Genomic DNA, 18,567 nt, shown 5'->3' on the forward strand with positions numbered 1-18,567 from the left:
CTTGGAAGTAAATAGTCCGACAAATTCATAAGTTTATACTTCATTATCAGCTTCAAAGGATACAGAGCAATCGAGGCATGATGCATTCAGCTATGAAAAGTGGCAGTATCAACACTTAAGTATGGAGATAGCAATGGTCAATAGCTTCAGCTTCAATCTTTTTTAAGAAAGGAACTTGCTTGCCAATCCCATCAATCCACTGGGACCTCCAGTTCCACTTCCACCACCTCCCTTCAAATACATCTTCAACGCCATCTCCGCAGCAGAGTTAATCGCCGACTGCTTATCACCCGACTAAAACCTCATCAGCACAAACAATCCACCAACAAATGAAATAAACAAAAAGAAGATGAAACTTACCACATTCCCACTAGCATTCTTCTCATCCCAAAGTTTACTAGCCTGCGCCATCGCCAACCCCATCAATTTATTCTTATCCATACCTCCATCACTCTCACCACCAGAAGTAAACATCTTCAATGCCTGCATAGCAGCACCCGCACCAACGGTACCGGAATCATGCGATCTACCACTATCACCATCATTACCGTACATAGCCTGGTGAGCATTCACGGCATGAGCCTCGTCAACTTCATACCGATCTTTATCGGCGTATTCGCTCTTGCGGTCATTGATGAAGGATAGGGCGGTGTCGAAGAAGGATTTGTCTTCGCTGCCGTGGTGTTCGGAGGCGTGGTGAGCTGCACTGCTGAAGTCGTCATTATCGTCGTAACGCGGGGGTCCGTTGTAGCGTGTATCGCGGAAGTCGGCGTTTTGATCGTAGTAATTTGCGCCGCTGGAGCCGCCACCGCCGTATTCTTGGTTGTAAGACATTTTGAGTGGGTGTATTGGTAGACGTAAGAGTAGTGATGGAGGGAGTGATATGTGAGAAAGAGAGAGTAAGTAGAGAAGAGGAGGGGAGAAGGTGGGATGTTTCGAAGTGGACGCAAGTGGGGAGCTGAGCTGAGGTGGAGTTTGCATATTATTGGTTGTTTGGAGTAGCCAGTACTTGGATTATTCAATTATTTTATAATTAGTTTTCTTTTTCCGTGGTTAAGTCTCGAGTCTGTAGATCTATTTGGAGAGCGGTTGTTATGGGTATGATAAGTAGAGGAAGGTGTACTGATACGTTGGAACGTAGGGAACTACTAGATATTGATAGTGCAGTGCAGTGTCTAACAATACGATTGCATATATACTCTACAAGTATCAACTCATGCATATGCAACTACAAAAAGACCAGACCAGACCAGACCAGACCAGACCAGACCAGACCAGCCAACGCTAAGCGCAAAACATTCCAATCCATTCCATCCAAGCATCAGAAACGCCCTACCACTCGTCATCATCATCGTGCTTCCCCTGCATCGCACTCTGTCGAGCCCGTAACGCTTCGGCAAGACCACCCGCCAAACTAGCATTGCTGGTACTATTCGGTGTGCCACGCCCACTAGCTCCAGAGGAATCGCCCGAGTTCATGCTCACGGCACTGTCTCGAGGTGCTGGAGGTGGTGCCGGCTTGCGGCCGGCCATATTGGGTCTTTTAGCTGGTGGTGCGGGCGGTGCTGGCTTCGTCTTTGCGGCAGCTGCTGCGCCTGCGCCGTTGGGCACGGGACTGGGGCTTGCACGGGGTGCTGCGGGGGGTGGAGGGGGTGCGGTGGGTTTAGGGGCGACTAGTTCTTCGAGGTAGGCCTCGGGGGTCCAGCCTTGCATGGAGGTTGTTGTATTCATGCATAACCACCATCCTGTTAATAATTAGCAAGGGTTCTTTGATACGGCATATGGAGGGATAGGAGAAGCTGGAGAAATGAGGCAGCTCAGCAAATACATACCGTTTCCTTCCTTTGAAACAATCTGTAGAATCTCTCCCGTGCGGATGGACAGTTCGTTCGAACGATCACTGTTGAAATCGTATAACACCTTGGCCGTGGGCTTTTTCGAAGCAGGAGGTGCAGAAGGTGGAGGGGGCGGAGGTGCTTTCATCGAGCTTGAAGAGTCGGTACGACCGTGAGAAGCAGCCGCAGCAGCAACCGCAGCGGGTTGAGGCACGACTCGAGACTGGGCCGCAGGAGCTGGAGCTGGAGCCGGTTTGGGCACTGCTGTTGTCTGGTGGGATACAGGCAAAGGCTGGGCCGGTGGTGGAGCTTTGCGAGCAGCAGAAGACAGCTTTCCTGCATTTCCTCCTGGACCTCCTGGACGAAGGAGGCGGCCCTTAGTGACTGGTCGTGCTGCCACAGCCTTCGCTCGTGGCGTGGGCTTCGATACAGAGCTGGGGGGGTTCACCAGAACTGGTATGGATGGTGCTACTCTTGTAGCTATCGACGGTTCCAGCCTGCGGGTCCTTGACTGATTTGACGTAAGCCAACTTGCCAGGCTTCTTGTTATACTCGATGCTCTCGCCGATCTTCAGATTCAGAGATCCACGAAGTGCTGTATTCAGGTGGGTGAAGAATTCGGTCTTAAAAACACAGTTAAGCAGGGGATCAGGTTCCTGAGCACCAACAACCAGCGAGAACCAGTCATCCTTCAGATTCGAAGTGCTCACGGCCTTGATAGCCCCGACTGGAATGGTCCGTTCCGATGCAATGACGAGTTGGTTATTGACAATGCTCTGAGCCACAATGTACACATGGCGGCTGGTCAAAACTAGAATGCGAGGCGCGGGTTTACTCGAACGGCCAAATTTGGAAATTAGCACTTCAGCACGGCAAGAGAAGAGGATATCCTCAGAGCTGCTGACATTCGCACCACTGCGAATCATCTCACCGGGGCCGCCTTTCATGCCCACACCAAGATAGTCGCCGAGGAAACGGCGAGAGCCAAGCAAACTCATTCTCCGACGCTCCTTGCGACCTTGCAGGATCTGATGTCCTGAGTCCCGCACCTTGATCAACTCAAGGCCACCTGTGGTACGGCGCCAGAATCGTTGGATTCGGATGGCACATTCAATGCGATATCGCAGATAGTTACGCCAGGCACGCTGAATGCGAATGGCCATGTTATGCCAGTAACGATCACGCATGGCCTCCAATGCGAAAAGAGTCTCGGGTGTCTTGACGAAGACCTTGCTGATACCCATTTGATATTCCTCTGCAGGGATCCGGGTATCCTTCAGGATTTGCCTAGCGCCCGATTCAACATCTCCCGACCAGGTGTAGTCACCAGCATAAGAGGTCTTCGGAGATAGGAGGTAGAATCGTTCAACAAATTTGTCGAATGTCTGACGATAGGCAAAACCAGCACGTCGAATGCGAACGTTCTCTTGTAGACCAAGATACTTGATCTGGTGCAATACGTTTCCTTCGTTATACTCCTTGGGTGCCTTATTGTCGTTTGGCTTGATTGTACGGATATAAGAAGGCTGCGCCTTCATCAGTGTTGCAACAAGGTCATTGGCCGAAGCCTTGATCTTATCACTGGCAGTCGGTGGACGGCGCTTGTCATCCTGGTTGACCTGGTTAGGGAAGAGAGTATGCACAAATTGGTTGCTGCTGGATCCAGCCAGATTCAACAAGTCCTTCAACAACTGATCCTTGTTCTTGTCCGTCATTCCCTCAACTGCATAGCTCACATCACCAGCGTAGTGTTTGATGATGAATTGACCCTGTCGGCCCTCAAAGTTAGGGTTCTGTCCTAGAAAGTTCAATCGTCCGACAAAAGTGTTGTCTGCAGCACCGGAGTCAGCGTGCGCAGTCGCGCAAGCATCATTTAGAGCAGCGAAAACACCAGGAGGCCGTTTGTCTTCAATCAAAGAGCACACAACCTTGTTGTCGAAGTATTTGATGGGAGTCCATTGAATCTGCTCGCGAGCGTATTCATCTTGTTCCGCCTTCAAGGTCAACTGAATAAAGATTTGTTGCAGCTTCTCGTTGACATAGTTGATACACAGCTGCTCGAACGAGTTCTTTTCGAAAATTTCGAATCCATAAATATCCAGAATACCAATCGAGTTACTGATTGCCGATCGAGCAGTCAGAGATTGGTTAATTCGCTCCACAATCCAGTCGAAGAGGTTGAAATAAATCGCCTTGGATAAGGCATCGCGCACGGCGGAGGCCTGTACTCGGTTCAATGGCACTTCGTAGACTGAGCCTCGTCGTCCTCCTCGGGCAGTCTCCATTAGACGAATGGTCAATGCCTTGTTGACCTGATCAGCATCCACTTCCAGCAGGTAAGCGACGAAATCAACCGTTGATTGGTCTGAGATCGCGGCGTTTCCTGAATCATCCTCCACGAATTGGATATTACCGATCCACAAAATCGCGGCCAACATACGGAAAACATCGTCTTGCTCCGGATCGGTCATACCGATCACTCTCATCGCATCGAGGGTATCCTTAAACTCCGCAACATCGTCGACTCCAGGCACATCATAACACTTAGAACGGCTGGTATAAAGGTAGGATTGAGGCTGTTGTACACCGAATGCATCACGGTACTTCTGCGGCGCACCCTTGGTGAATTGATAGAAGATATGGAAATTGCGCTCATTTTGAATCTGACCGACAACACGGGTCTTTTCCAGTAGGTAATTGGTGATGTTGGCGCCAACCGGCTCGCCATTGGAGTTGAACTCAAGTTCCAGGTATTTTCCGAATCGCGAGGAGTTGTTGTTGCGAAGTGTCTTTGCGTTACCAAAGGATTCTAGCAAAGGGTTTGTGGCCAGCACCATATCCTTTGTCTGCTGAATTGACGAATCGCTGCCTCCGGAGACGCTGGCAATATATTGCATAATGCGCTTAGCGGCTTCGGTCTTTCCCGCACCGGATTCACCGGAAATAATAACACACTGGTTATCCTTGTAGGATTTCATGTTATAGTACGCAGATTCGGCGACTCCGAAAACGTGGGGAGGAACTTCGAGTCGATTCTTGCCGCGGTAGGAGTCTAGAACCTTATCGGTGTAGATGCCGACTGGAAAACGAGCCATAGTGTTAGTGGGTTTCTCTCGATTTGGTGATGCTCGTTTGATACGCAAGTAACAGATATGTCGGGGTATTCCCAAGGTCGAACTTACGATCTTGGAACGGATTGACAGAGACCAACACATGTCCAATATAAGTCTAGATCATGATATCGTTAGTTCCTGCTCCTCAGTCCTGGGATACTGCAATCAACTGGCGCATCGCATGCGCAGAGACAATCTCTTACATAAATCTCGCCATGCTCAAATCGCAACTTCAGGTTATCGTTGATTGCCTCGTTGGAAATCTTGCTCAGTAAAGTCAAGTCCGAGACACCGATCTCCTTCTTCTTTGAAGTTTCAAAAGTGGCCTTCTTGACCTGAGGTTTACCCGATTGACGGCCATCGCCTACATCGGCGACAGCTTTGGAGCGACCAAAGCGACTCTTCTTTTCGCCGCCGGCAGGGCGTCGTGAGTGACCCTAGATAGAGCGCGGGGTCAGCGGGAACGGAGTTCGCGGGGAAGAGGTAAGGGAGAGAAGCAGTTGAGAGATGGTATACTGTAAGAGCAGAAGACTTTGAAACTCACCATAATACCAAGTGATCCAGGGAGGGAGTCTCGCCCAGGACCTAAAACAATCAAAACGTCTAGAGGAATTGAAGATGGAGGAGAGATGACATCGTCTAGGAATCTGTTGACCAGAGTGTCCGCGAGGTCGGGAAACAAACAGATCAAACATCCCTCTGCGCCACGCTTGAGTTCCACTGCTGCCTTTCAGGGGCAAATCGGGCCTCCACTGACGCGTTGCAGTGGGGAATGGAGAAAAAAGGGTGGTTCTAGAAAGTGAAGTTAGGCATCAACCGGCAGATCCCTTACTGTCAAATGAATTCAGCATTTACGATACAAATAGACAATGCAGATTAATGTACTGAGTATTTTGTATACAAAGGTGACAGCCACATGTGGCGCGTGCGTCAAGAATAGCAACACCGACGTCATCAGGCATGTATGTACACGAACACCCTTTTTTTCTTTTTTTCTTTTTTTCTCTTCTACCAATGATTATCGAATGCTTGTATCTTCAAGTTAAGAAATTGCTACCAGAACGTCAGAAATTGAATAACTATCATATTCAATTCGACTGGGCAGTACACCAGTACAGATTGGTGATTGCATCTCATGTATAAGACGCCCCCGTGATCCACCGCAACATTAGATCTAATCCGACATCCGGTCGGTCTTGAGGCAGCTATAAAGTAAAAAAAAAGTCAGTTTCATCATCTCAGGCGAGGATTAAATGCTATCTCGGCATCCAATTTATTGTACAAGTACGTACCAAATGGCCAGCATTATCAACAGTCACAATTGCAAACCGACTGGGCGTCTCCGAACCATCTCTCGCGTAGATATTCACTTCTTTCGTCTGACCAACAGTTTCATTCTTTCCATTCACAAGAGAAGTCCATGTTTGTAATGCTTTAGACGAGAATTCAGCCTGTCCCTTCCACGGGAGAGAGTTGGCCCACCGTAGATTCCCGGCCGTGTTGCAAGCAAGGTCCAGATTACCCTGGTAAGCTAGAAAGTGGATTCCATTTTCAAGAAGATAGATGACCTGCTCCGATGATGGTGTGGGAACATCAGATGTCGCAGAAAATTCTTTTTCCAGCATATCAGAGGAGTAACTATACTTCCTGACCTCCTTCGGCGGGGAGAGAGCTTGCCATACTGCAGGTGAATTGAGGTACTTCTCCATAAGTGCAACACCTTCGTAGCATATATCGTCAATCAAACATGGTGCCGTAACTATGACATTCATTTAGTTGCTTCAACTTGTATCAGCTGTGCCCTGTAACTCACTATCAAACCGATTCCGTCCACCTGCATGAGACTCATCATCGTACCAACCAATCACACCCTCATAACAAACCTTCGATGCAGCGGAGCAGACGGCAGCATCTGGATATTTGGTACAAATATCGCTTAATTCTTGGCAACGTGGAAGATTCGTTGCCATAATGTCACATCTTGTGTTGTTGAAGACTGGCTCCTCAACCCCAGGGTTAGTTGTACATAGTGTTTCCCAGTACCCGAATGCCGAGTCTTTCGGGGACATATAACCATTTCCTACCAGACAAGACTCAAGGCGAACTTGGGGCTCTCCGGGATAAAGTTGGTTTTTCTTCACAATCTCAGTACCGAGGTAGGGAAGATATTTACCCTATTATAGCAATGGTCAGTCGTTAGCAATTTCAACTCGAGCCGGGAGTACACCAATGTATCACGGCTATTGACATCAGCTTACACCGTACGATTCCCCAGCAAGATGAATAGAAGTATTCAACTTTTCAGGAAAGACGTCCGACACAAATAACTGTAAGAACCGATGCATATCGACAGCAGCCTGCTTGGAATCATGTGGGACGTCAACCCCTTCATCAAGATAAGAGAATCCCACAGAAGCGGGTTGATCAACGACAAGCAGTGATGAATTCCTCGACCATCCCCACGGATTATAAACCGTGCCATTACCATGTTGGTTAATAAGACAGGGTCCAATCTCCGTGAAGAGACCGATCATACTAGAACTGCCTGGTCCTCCATTTAACCACAATGTCAATGGATCAGTAGCGGGGTCATTCCGGCTCTCGAAATACCAGAAGAAGAGATGATGGGCCCCGATATCTAGCCAGCCAGTATATTGGGCTGATCCGGCGGCGCAGATTGATTCATCCTGCTTTTTTATTCGGATTGAGTGGTCTGGAGAAGTTGTACTCTGGAAAAGGCGGAAGTCGTTATTCTGTTCGGGTGAATTGAGTATGGATTGTTGACTTGCGATACTGAGACCGAATAATGCGGTAGAAAGAAGGAGTCGCATTGCTAGAGTCTTGCTTTAATTTGAACTGTTCCTACTCACTTTTTGAGAGTGAAATTCTAAGATATGTCAGACCAGGTGGTGTTTAAACATTCATCGAAATGGCTTCGAGTTCATGTTGGGTCATCAAGTCCGAACTCCGAGGGTCTTATCACACCGAATAGGCAGGGATGGCGCACTTGGGTGACATCGCTTGAAGGCGCTAATGTACAAAGGCGCGAAGAGCCGATACGAGTTTGCTTTTTATGACATAGATCTAGAGTTACTCGGATGGTGGATTCCGGTGGACATCTGAAACAAGCTAAATGCCGATTTGCTTGTCGTAGATCACTGGGGCCTGCCAAGGAATACACAGATCGAAAAGAGCATTCCCCGAGTTATATGTACTATGTACATCTAAAGTGGGAGTAGGGTAAGAGCGCACACTGGTAGTAATTGGCGACAGAGGAGAAGTCTCTGGACATTGGGAAGAGTATATATATACAGCTGTCTATAGCTAGATATTTCAGGGTGAGTGGAGGGTATCAACATAATATCGCAGGTCCGACACGTTAAAAAGCAAGATTTGGAAACGCTCAATGGTCTATCTATACATGGAAAGATATGAAAATGTAAGAGGTGCTCTCTGATTCAGAATGAAGAGTTGATTATTGGTGGGTGGTAGTGGTGGTATTGGGGATAGCGGTCGGAGCTGCGCTAGACTCAGTCGATTGAGAAGCCTTGGGTTTAGAGTCTGTCGGTGCTTCTTGCTTTAACGGTATTACCGCAGCGGCTGTTGTCTGTTGAGCGATGGTGGGTTCCTGGCCAAAGGAGATATACGATGTGAGTCTTGTCCACAGACTCTCTTCAGCCCGGGGCTTTGGGCTGTCCTCAGGAACATCCAATTTCCCATGCTTCTCTTCATAGAGGGAGAGCTTTTTCTCCAGCGCACTGAGGCGTTCCTCCACACCTTCTCTCCGGGTGCTTTCTTTATTGCGCGATCGCACGGATTCAAAAACGATCAAACCACCGGCTACGAGAAATAGGAACGTTTCGCTAAGGAAGTTGGCGCCAGACTCGATAGCTTTGGATTCGGAGAGGGGTCGGATTCGATAATGATGTGGTTTCGCGGCTTCTTCGGCTGCTGCTTTCGCCTTGTCCTGCGCTTCTTGTTCGGCTTTGGTCGCAGCCTCGGTTTTGACCGTTGGGTTTTTAGGAAGATGTTTCTTGGCTTCTGCTTCAGCGGCGGCTTGTTTTCTGGAAGCGGTGGTATCGCGAATTGATCCTAGTCGAAGACGCATGTCAAATCGGTGAAGAGCCTGGGCGATTGAAATACAGGCATGGCGGAATCGCTCATGTTCGCGAGCTTGGCCTTTGATTTGATTCTGATGGGTGCACTGTCAGCATGTGGTTTGGGGGTGCAGGATTTGCGGACTCGAGGGTTCACGGAGGAGATAGAGCTTACGGCGATTGGTTTGGAGAGAGTCCGAATGACTAAAGAGGAGATTTTGAGGGTGAGCGACATGGTTGAGTGTGGGAATTAGAATTGAAGTTGTTTGCTGCTTGAGTCACAGCTGTGACGTTGTCAGCTCGAAGTGGGTGAGTCAGCAGCCTATGACAAGTTAACAACATTACTATGAGAAGAAACATATAGTTATCCCATATGCCTAGACAAGATGTAAATGAAAATATCCAAGTTTACAGAATATCTTTTGGTTGTTTACTACGACTACTAGATGTATCGTAAAATATCAGTGGACAGTGTATAATATGCAAGGAAGAAAATGCGGTGAACTGTATGGGTACCAGTAGCTCTGACAACGGCGATAACCCTTGAACTCGAAAGCAGTATATTGGACAATATCTGTGTCATTAATATTGCAAAATTTGAGAGGCTCACGGTGGCAGTTCTGTAGCTCAGCTTTGAGTTCTAGTTCAAGTTCACTTCCCAGTAGAAATTAGATACATTCGACTCGGACGTGGGAATAGGCCGCAGATTTATATATACCCGTCGCTAGTAGTAGTAAAAGAGACAAAGAATCATCAAATATCAGAATTTACCTAGGAACATCTAACATGAAAAAAGCCCAGCGTCGATGACCTACCTAAGGATAGGTATCCTAGTAGGGCGAGGGAAGAATTCAGCTTCTGAGCCAGTGTGATGAACTATATCCAGTCCTCTGTTATCAACTCGGAGCATAATGGGTGGTGGTTGTGATGAAGAATTAGAATTCTGGTATTCGCAGGCCACTGATTTGTCAATACAACCTCGCTAAAACTTGAACCGTCAGCAATTTAATCCAATCCATGATCCACTCGCGCAATTCATTCTTCGTCTAATTTCTGAAAAAAAAAAGTATACAAAGTATTTATTCCGTCTTGACGTCTCTACTGGTCATCACGTGACGCTGACCTCAGCAACGACTGTTTATCGATTGCCTAATCGGGCAAACTATTATGGCCCAACTTCTTCACTTTGGCTTCACTCCCCACTTTTCAACTCTCCCCCGGGTTTGCGCTGTCTGGCTTCCGCAGCAGCTTTGTACAGTTTTTGTTTTTATTTAGCGCTTTGCATTCTGGTATATCTCCTCTTCTTCCATTTACTGTCTTCTTCGCTGCTTCCCGGTGCGACTTCTCGGCTTGCCGACCCGGTGGAGTTACTTGCTCTTGATTTCTAACGGATCGTTGCAGGGATACCAATTTTGCAGCACCTGATCCCCCCTTCGCGGCTTCACCTAATATCTTGACTTTTTTCATGACCTTGACGCTTGATATTCGTTTGATTTTTTTCTAAACAAAAAAAAGGAAGGAGGGTTCAATCGCATTGGAGACAAGTTGCGATATCCTATTATACCGGCGCGTGATACCGGAATCTTGAGCGAAAATCAATAATGGAGGCCCTTTCACCGCGATCGACAAACCAAATGATCCGGCCTAAACCAGCGACTGAGCGCAAAATGACCGACAAGCATCCCGCGGCTGGACCCGTGCAGAAATCCTCGTCTTCTAAGAATCATGCCAACCCACCGCCATCATTTGTACCGGAGCCGGAAGATGGTGGCGAGCGGTACTCGATCGGCGGATTCTTGGGAAAGGGAGGGTTTGCAGTGTGTTACGAAGGGACACTGGCACGGAATGGCCGAGTATATGCCATGAAAGTGGTTAAATCACAAATGCCCCAGAAAAAGATGGAAGAGAAGGTACAGTCCCTACACCACAAAAAATATGACTGGACTCTGTCTGTATAGGCTGACCCTTGACCAATAGTTTCGAACAGAGCTCCAGATTCATTCGAAGATGCGCCATCCCTTTATTGTCCAATTCTATCGCGCATTCGCATTTGAGGAAAGCACATACGTCGTTTTAGAGCTATGCCCCAATGGATCAGTGATGGACATGGTGAAGAAACGTCGCTCTCTCTCCCTGCCCGAAGTACGACGATTCATGATTCAGCTTTGCGCCGCGGTTAAATACCTCCACAGACGATTCGTCGCCCATCGCGACTTGAAAATGGGAAATCTGTTTCTCGACCAAAACATGAACATCAAAGTTGGAGATTTTGGATTGGCGGCAATGATTTTGTCCGATAAAGATGCGAAGCGACGAAACACCCTTTGTGGCACTCCTAATTATATTGCACCGGAGATCCTCGATAAGAGCAAAGGTGGACATACCCAGAAAGTTGACATTTGGTCCTTGGGTGTTATCTTGTAAGAAATGAATCGTGGTATTATTTGGATGAAGCTAATTTAGTACATCTCAGCTTTGCCATGTTGACTGGATATCCACCCTTCCAATCTAAAACGCAAGAAGAGATTTACAAAAAAGTCCGGAACTTGACATACGTCTGGCCAAAGGAATCGGATCATTCGAACTTCATTCCCGAGGAGGCCAAGGATTTGGTCAGTGCTTGTCTAAATCTGGTGGACGAGGAACGCCCTGACCCCGATGACATCGTCGAGCACCCATTCTTCAATATGTACGACGGTTGCATTCCACGCCAACTCGATCCATCATGCCGTTTCAACAAACCAGTATGGTTGAGGGATCAATCCCCTCGAGGTGATTCTATGATGAGTGGGTATGGGTTGGACTCAGATGAGAAGTTACGGTCATATGTATACCAAGTTGACGACCCTGGACAACGATACCATTCCTGCAAGGCTGCATTCTACTCACTGTGTGGTGTTGGACGCAAGCCCGACGGAACAGCGCGCAAATCTGTTGGTCGCAACTGCTCGAAATCGGCGTATTCTGAGTGCGAGACAGAGGATGCCCGTGGCCTACGTCCAGTCGTTCCTTTGCCGATGGATTTCGTCTATAGATGGCCGCACGATATTGAAGGAGATTGGTGCTTCATGGAAACCGCCCGCAAAACTTTGCGCACTGAGAACTCTGCAATCGAGAGCAGTACTCTCTCTCAACGCAGTGCTACTTCAATTCGCAGCAACAATACTGCTGCGACATCGAGGACCAATGCAGCTCTCGCTGCTGCGCATCAGCGGAGACTGGAGTCTCAAAATCATGCCGCGACCCTTCGACAGCAAGCACGTCCTGGTACGCGCACTGGTCGAAGCATTCCCGCTGTCGACGAAGTGCCTGAAAAATCCGCGACTCGATCTCATCGTGATGTGGTAGAGCCCGAGCTTAATCCAGTGCCAGCACCAGCGCCTAGTATAGAGCCGGCCGCCGGTGGTCTTGCTGAGCGCCCTATTCGCACTCGAAGGATGGCCTCAGCATCAAACGCTCCAACCCTACGTGAAAAGGAAAGAAGCGCCGCGCCTCCTCAATTGTCCAAGTCCACCAGTATGCCGTCAGGATTGACTATCGGCAAAACTCGATCTCAATCTCGCAGACTGGCTATTGGAGAGGCAGCGAACCACCCCTCTGCACCGATGACAGAGCAGAAACTCGCGGCGCTCCCCGAAGAGCGTCGGACTATGACTCGTCAAACAACTCTGCGATCATCGTCTCGTACCGATTTGAAGGCCATGGCGGAGCGACAAAGGCCCATTCCAGAGTTCCTCCCTACCTCTAGCCAGCAATCGCAACAAATCCAACCTGCATCGAACCCGACCGGGATCTCCAGGTCTAATAGTAAAACCTCAGGTGGTAAGGCTCGCTCCAGTCTGGGACTCAGTCCTTTATTTCATCAGGAAGAGGTGTGCGACTTGATTCCCGGGACATCACTCACTGAAGTCAACACCGATTTGCGCCTGATGCTGTCCAATCTTGCGAATCACGCGCCTGGACGGCGTCGTGGCAGCCCAAGGAAACAGCCCCATGCCTATGTGATCAAGTGGGTGGATTATACCAATCGATATGGAATTGGCTATGTTCTGGACGATGGAAGTGTTGGATGTGTGTTCAAGGGAGAAAATGGCCAGCCTGCCAGTAGTGTGGTTGTGAGGGATGGCGAGCGACACATTCGTCGCAAAGCCCGGAGTGTCGATAGCCCAGAAGCCAAAGGGATTCCTTATTCCGAATCTGAACAACTTGTCCCTCGCCACGGCAATTCGGTTGAGTTTTATGAGAACAAGGATGACGATTTGCTTGGCTGCCGTGGAATTCGAAGAGCCATGATTCCTCCATCCTTGTTCGATGCGAGGAGCTCAAGAGTCCTTAAGATTAGAGTCAACTCCGGAACGGACGCCGATCGATGCGATGCCGAGAAAATCAAGCGTGTCAAGCTCGTTGACCAATTTGGCAAGTATATGATCGGATCATTAGGTCGCCATGGCGATGATGGGGTAGCAGATGAACCTTCATCTCGACAGACTAGCGGACAGTTCATCAAGTTCTATCAAAGACTGGGCAACGTGGGAATTTGGGGCTTTGGAGACGGTGCTTTCCAATTCAATTTCCCTGATCATACGAAACTAGTCATTTCCCCTGGTCGCACTCGCAGTTCCTCACCATGGATAGATTTCTATCATCTTTCGCCCTCGGCAGCCCGCTATTTCACAGCTAAGGGAAAAATGCATCCGTCCGGGTTTGATACGCGTGCAATTGCCTCCGATGAAGCCTCCACCTTCATCAGTATTGCTAGTGGCGACTCTACCAGTTCGGTCGAAGAGCGTATCCGTGAGATCCTAGATGCCAACTCATTTATGCAGAAGATTGGGTTCATGAAGGAAGTTCTAAAAGGCTGGATCAAATACGGACGACTTGGCGGTCGTCCTTCCTCCAATAAAGCTTCCTCCGGCGAAGACTCCGTGGCGCCGGAGTTATTCTGGCAGGGCACGCAGGAACGCTCGCCAACCGGAGGCCCTGGAACCAAATTCGTCTGGGTAACAGTTGGAGCGCCAGATGGCGATGGAGAGTATCGATCGGTGATGCTCAAGGATAGCGATCGCGAGAGGTTGGGGAAGAAAGCAGCCATGGGAAATGTCATGGATCATGACAAGGAGATGGATATACTGAGGGAGCGACTGCGGATGATGGGCCGCGAGTGAGATTCCCATTACAATCTATACCATTTGAAATATTCGCCTTCACGACATTATGACCTTTTCCTTTATTGATATAATCTTTTTTCTGTTTGTTTGTGTCTGGTTTCGTGATGTCCACTGGGAGTTCTGCAACAAGGACAGCACTTTCGCTGTTTGTTTTAGGGCGCAAATCTCTTACGAGCTTACAATTTCAATTAAATTTTCTATTCAATGCTCGTTGCTTTCCATTTTCCCTTTCCCTCATACCTTGGGATTGTCTTATTTCACAAATTGCAAGTCTTTGTTTGCTGCAAGTCCAGTGGGGGCCACTCCACAATATCATCCCATCTTTTCCCGACTGTCGCATTGACCTCAAACAATTTACTCACGTTTAAGCCAGGAAGTGAGGGGCAAATATTTGGTAAAAACGAGCCAGGCGATAAGACTGGTGGTATTCGTCATTTGCAACCACCAGCAGTGCTTCACAACACCGCAGACAGTGCAGATACAAACAGCTTCATCAGTTCAGCCTCGCGCTCCACTCCCCACTCTTAACGGTCAGCATGCAGAACCCGTCGTGTCTGCTGTATGGACCTGGAGATGCTCGTTTTGAGAATACTTCACTCCCGACTATTGAAGACCCTCACGATGTTATAATCCGTATCGCATACGTGGGTGTTTGCGGCAGCGACGTAAGTAGCTCCACATTTCCTCCCTTCTGCGAAACAACAAGAGGACAATAAGTACCGCTCAGGTATTCGAGTAGAGGACTAATCGACAGGATAGGTTTAGTCATGGGCCACGAGGCTTCCGGAATTGTATATGCCGTCGGGCCGGCAGTTACAAATCTCCAACCTGGCGATCCTATCGCAATAGAACCAGGGTACCCATGTCGTCGATGTACTCGGTGTAAATCGGGCAAATACAATCTTTGTCCTGATATGCGATTTGCGGCCGCACCGCCATCTAATCATGGTACTTTATCGAAGTATTACAAGTTACCTGCAGACTGCTGCTACAAGATTCCAACTAATACATCTACACCACTGGGTCTGGATGAAGCGGTTCTCATCGAACCGTTGGCCGTTGCAGTCCATTCTGTCCGACAAGTTGGCGTTTCACCAGGTGATAAAGTAGTTGTACTAGGTGCAGGGACTGTGGGATTACTCTGTGCGGCTGTGGCGAGAGAATTCGGTGCTAGTATGATTACATCTGTGGATTTAAGTCGGGATAAGCTCGACTTTGCGCATTCCTTTGTCCCCAGTCCTCCGGGTCGAGTGAATTTTTCCACGGCAATTCCGAATCCATCGTTATCTGCCGAGGAAAATGCGCAATGCTTGAAGGTTCATCGAAATGGGGTTCTGGATGAGAGTCCCGGATTTGATGTTGCGATTGAAGCTACTGGTGCCGAGACCTGTATTCAGATGGGGATTTATGCGCTTAGGGCTGGAGGGTCTTTTATTCAGACGGGCATGGGGAAGAGATTGGTTGATTTTCCTATTTCTTTTGTTGCTGAGAATGAAATTCATGTCAAAGGGTGCTTTAGGTATGGGCCTGGGGATTATCGGATGGCTTTGGATCTGGCTTTGACGAGGAAGATTGAGCTCAAGACTTTTATTACGAGGGTTGTGCCGTTTGAGAAAGCTACACAGGCTTGGGAGATTACTAGGAGGGGTGAGGGTATCAAGACGCTTATTCGGGGTGTTGGATTTTCGAATGGGAGTGAGCCTGATGGTTCACGTTCTCCCATAGAGAGGAGGGATGAGAGTCGGGGAAGAAGCGAGTATATTATTCTGGATGGGGATTAAGTAGTATAAGGAGAAGAGGAGTATGTTCTTGTTTGATTGGAGAAGAGAGCTGATGTACGATTAAATTCTAGATCCGTGTCTCGTTAATCATTGCAAAAGGGATGACCAAGTTTCCATAGCTGATGTTCACCATGCCATTGGCGCTCCCTGATTGATGACCCTGTCAGCATTCAATTCCAAATCTTTATCTGTCACCAAGACTGCTTTATTTTTCCCCAGTCCCTGTTCTGTTTCAAGTGCACGGTCAAGATCGTAATCCTGAGTAAGTAGACTGAATACCAAGGCGATGGCGGAAATTGCGCAACAGACAACCCATACAATGCGCAGACTATCAGTGTATGCGTCTTTGAGATTGATTTTGTCAATGCCATCTGGCATGGCTTTGATCACTTGAACGAGACCAGCTGCATCTTTGCTGTATGCACTAGCCATGGGAGCTAAAGCAGGGTACTTCAACAGACTGTCATGCATGCGGTTCTGGAAGACAACTCCACCAACAGCCACACCGATAGCTTGTCCTAACGCACGGAAGAAACTGAACATAGCGACAGCGATAGAGAGATTTCGAGGATCTGCAGATGCCTGGACCGCATATCCGAGAGAGGGGAATAAAGCGCCCAAGCCTAGGCCCCCGACAATATTGAGAAAGATCCAGCCAGGTACACTGGTATCTCTTTTGATGATGCACATAAGACCTAATCCAATGGTGGACAAGACCCAGCCCATCCAAACTGCCCAGCGGTACTTTCCAGTGTACGTGATTAGTATGCCAATGACAATGGCACAAGGGGCAACTGTGAATGTTTGTGGAAATAAAGCCACACCAGATAGGATGGGGGAGTACTCTCTTACTGCCTCGTAATAGAGGGGAAGATAGTAAAGAGTACACCACATTACCAAGCCTTGAAGAACACTGCCCAAGAATGAAACACTTGCAGTGCGATTGACAAAAATCTCTGGGGGAATGATAGGCTCAGAAGCCCAATGATACTCGTAGAACATGAATGCAATGAGTCCTGATACGCCGATAAGCAGAGGAACGAGGGTTCGCCAGGAGTCCCATGCGTAGGAAACACCGCCCCATGTCAACGGTATCAAGAAAGATGACAGGCTTCCAACGAAGAGAATAGTACCACCGTAATCAATTCGTCGTAGCTTTTCGGAAAGGGAGCTTGGTGCGAGTCGGAGTGTTAAGAAAAGTATGACGAATATAGTTCCAACACCGATGAACGGAAAATTGATATAGAATATCCAACGCTAGCAGGTTGTTAGCTAGATTGAACATGATATACTCCGGAAATCTTGCGAATGACCTGAGTCTACTTACCCAAGTAACATTCTGTGCGAATCCTCCTCCAAGAATAGGGCCTGTCACAGACCCGATACTCCACATCGCACTGAATATCCCGAAATACTGTCCACGATAGCGCAGGGGAACCAGGTCTGTAATTATAACCTCTGATAGCGCGATGATACCACCTCCTCCCACGCCTTGGATAGATCGACCGACCAGCATTTGCATGAAATTATTCGCTACTGCCGAAACAATGGCGCCAACGCAGAAGAATAGAACTGCTGCCAATACCGCTGGACGACGACCAAAGATGTTTGAAAAAGAAGCGAAGCTGGGCTGGAATACTGCGGCTTTTATTAGCTTATGCTCATGATGCGCTGTCTATCTTACTGTACCTGTTGAACATAGTAAGAATGAGGTACCCGCCCAGAAAGCTTCGATAGCCGTGCCATTGAGGTCCTCTGCCATGATCTTCGAGGCCTTAGCATTTTTCGTGTCATTATTGATAATACAGGGAATGTGCTTACCGGCAGTGCTACAGAGATAGAAGTTCCATCCAGTGCGGCCATTAAGGTTAGGACGCAGAGTGTGAAGACCACCAATATGCCCCTACGACCAAGAGCAAATTTCTCTTCTGTGCGTGTCTCATCACTTGCAACTGATGGGTGCCGATGGAGAGTCAGCGCATGGGATGGTGATTCTGTTTTCCCAGAACTTGAGTAAGGTGGCTCTGAGACCATAATGGATAAACCAACGAGGAGCAAGGTATACTAGCAGAGACTAGCACTCGCAAGCATGAATGTAAACTTGAGGCAATGAATGACGAATGCCGATACAGTATACTATGTCGAGATGATTGACTCGAACAAAGCAACAATTAATTTCCCCTGGGTAGACGGTGACAAATGTCGCTTCCTGCAGTGTAATTATATGATACTAGTCTACTTGGAAAACTCAGGACCGCGTGGCAGAGTGAGATATAAAGACAATTTCTGAAATACAACGGCCATGCGGGTCCAGGAGCAAACATGAAAACATAGTTACCCCGGCGTACGGCCACAGCCATTATAGTCATATCGGCGAGAGATTGAAATGCTTAATTAACTTCATTCTCGTATCAAGACGGCCCACCTCGCAAGTCTACGCATCAATATCATCGAGAAACGAGAAAAAATGGAGTCAAGATGGCTTGTTTCGGAAAGAATCGCCAAGTCGGGCCAATTCCAGTCCGACTGACGGATGCGCCACTCAGCCCGGGATCGGTTCAATATCTCTTGCG

At 48.2% G+C, this 18,567-nt stretch overlaps 7 protein-coding genes across 7 annotated transcripts; 2 read left to right on the plus strand and 5 right to left on the minus strand.

The window, feature by feature from the left end:
- Positions 1–162: 162 nt before the first annotated feature.
- On the minus strand, positions 163–834 carry N7469_009163 (uncharacterized protein; the record flags this gene model as incomplete). Its single annotated transcript, XM_056648081.1, has 2 exons — positions 163–294; positions 361–834. 2 exons carry the CDS (start codon positions 832–834, stop codon positions 163–165), a joined length of 606 nt encoding a protein of 201 aa, XP_056497846.1.
- A 498-nt stretch (positions 835–1,332) lies between these two features.
- On the minus strand, positions 1,333–5,495 carry N7469_009164 (class I myosin myoA; the record flags this gene model as incomplete). The annotated part of the gene is made up of 6 exons (XM_056648082.1): positions 1,333–1,745; positions 1,833–2,192; positions 2,290–4,914; positions 5,018–5,063; positions 5,152–5,385; positions 5,493–5,495. 6 exons carry the CDS (start codon positions 5,493–5,495, stop codon positions 1,333–1,335), a joined length of 3,681 nt encoding a protein of 1,226 aa, XP_056497847.1.
- Positions 5,496–6,081: 586 nt separating this feature from the next.
- cp8 (putative carboxypeptidase Y) lies at positions 6,082–7,779 on the minus strand (the record flags this gene model as incomplete). The annotated part of the gene is made up of 4 exons (XM_056648083.1): positions 6,082–6,153; positions 6,241–6,707; positions 6,762–7,122; positions 7,207–7,779. 4 exons carry the CDS (start codon positions 7,777–7,779, stop codon positions 6,082–6,084), a joined length of 1,473 nt encoding a protein of 490 aa, XP_056497848.1.
- Positions 7,780–8,423: 644 nt separating this feature from the next.
- On the minus strand, positions 8,424–9,280 carry N7469_009166 (OPA3 family protein; the record flags this gene model as incomplete). The annotated part of the gene is made up of 2 exons (XM_056648084.1): positions 8,424–9,140; positions 9,221–9,280. The coding sequence occupies 2 exons, from the start codon at positions 9,278–9,280 to the stop codon at positions 8,424–8,426; spliced, it is 777 nt and encodes a 258-aa protein (XP_056497849.1).
- A 1,366-nt stretch (positions 9,281–10,646) lies between these two features.
- On the plus strand, positions 10,647–14,210 carry N7469_009167 (CDC5/polo family serine/threonine-protein kinase; the record flags this gene model as incomplete). The annotated part of the gene is made up of 3 exons (XM_056648085.1): positions 10,647–10,955; positions 11,023–11,465; positions 11,519–14,210. 3 exons carry the CDS (start codon positions 10,647–10,649, stop codon positions 14,208–14,210), a joined length of 3,444 nt encoding a protein of 1,147 aa, XP_056497850.1.
- Positions 14,211–14,749: 539 nt separating this feature from the next.
- N7469_009168 (NAD(P)-dependent alcohol dehydrogenase) lies at positions 14,750–15,994 on the plus strand (the record flags this gene model as incomplete). Its single annotated transcript, XM_056648086.1, has 2 exons — positions 14,750–14,882; positions 14,973–15,994. 2 exons carry the CDS (start codon positions 14,750–14,752, stop codon positions 15,992–15,994), a joined length of 1,155 nt encoding a protein of 384 aa, XP_056497851.1.
- A 126-nt stretch (positions 15,995–16,120) lies between these two features.
- Positions 16,121–18,028, minus strand: N7469_009169 (uncharacterized protein; the record flags this gene model as incomplete). Its single annotated transcript, XM_056648087.1, has 3 exons — positions 16,121–17,251; positions 17,322–17,624; positions 17,816–18,028. 3 exons carry the CDS (start codon positions 18,026–18,028, stop codon positions 16,121–16,123), a joined length of 1,647 nt encoding a protein of 548 aa, XP_056497852.1.
- Between the last annotated feature and the right edge of the window lie 539 nt (positions 18,029–18,567).

The sequence above is a fragment of the Penicillium citrinum genome (genome assembly GCF_028827155.1).
Source record: "Penicillium citrinum strain IBT 23319 chromosome Unknown utg000008l:1.0-2707905.0:1.0-2709502.0, whole genome shotgun sequence".
Lineage (NCBI taxonomy): Eukaryota > Fungi > Ascomycota > Eurotiomycetes > Eurotiales > Aspergillaceae > Penicillium > Penicillium citrinum.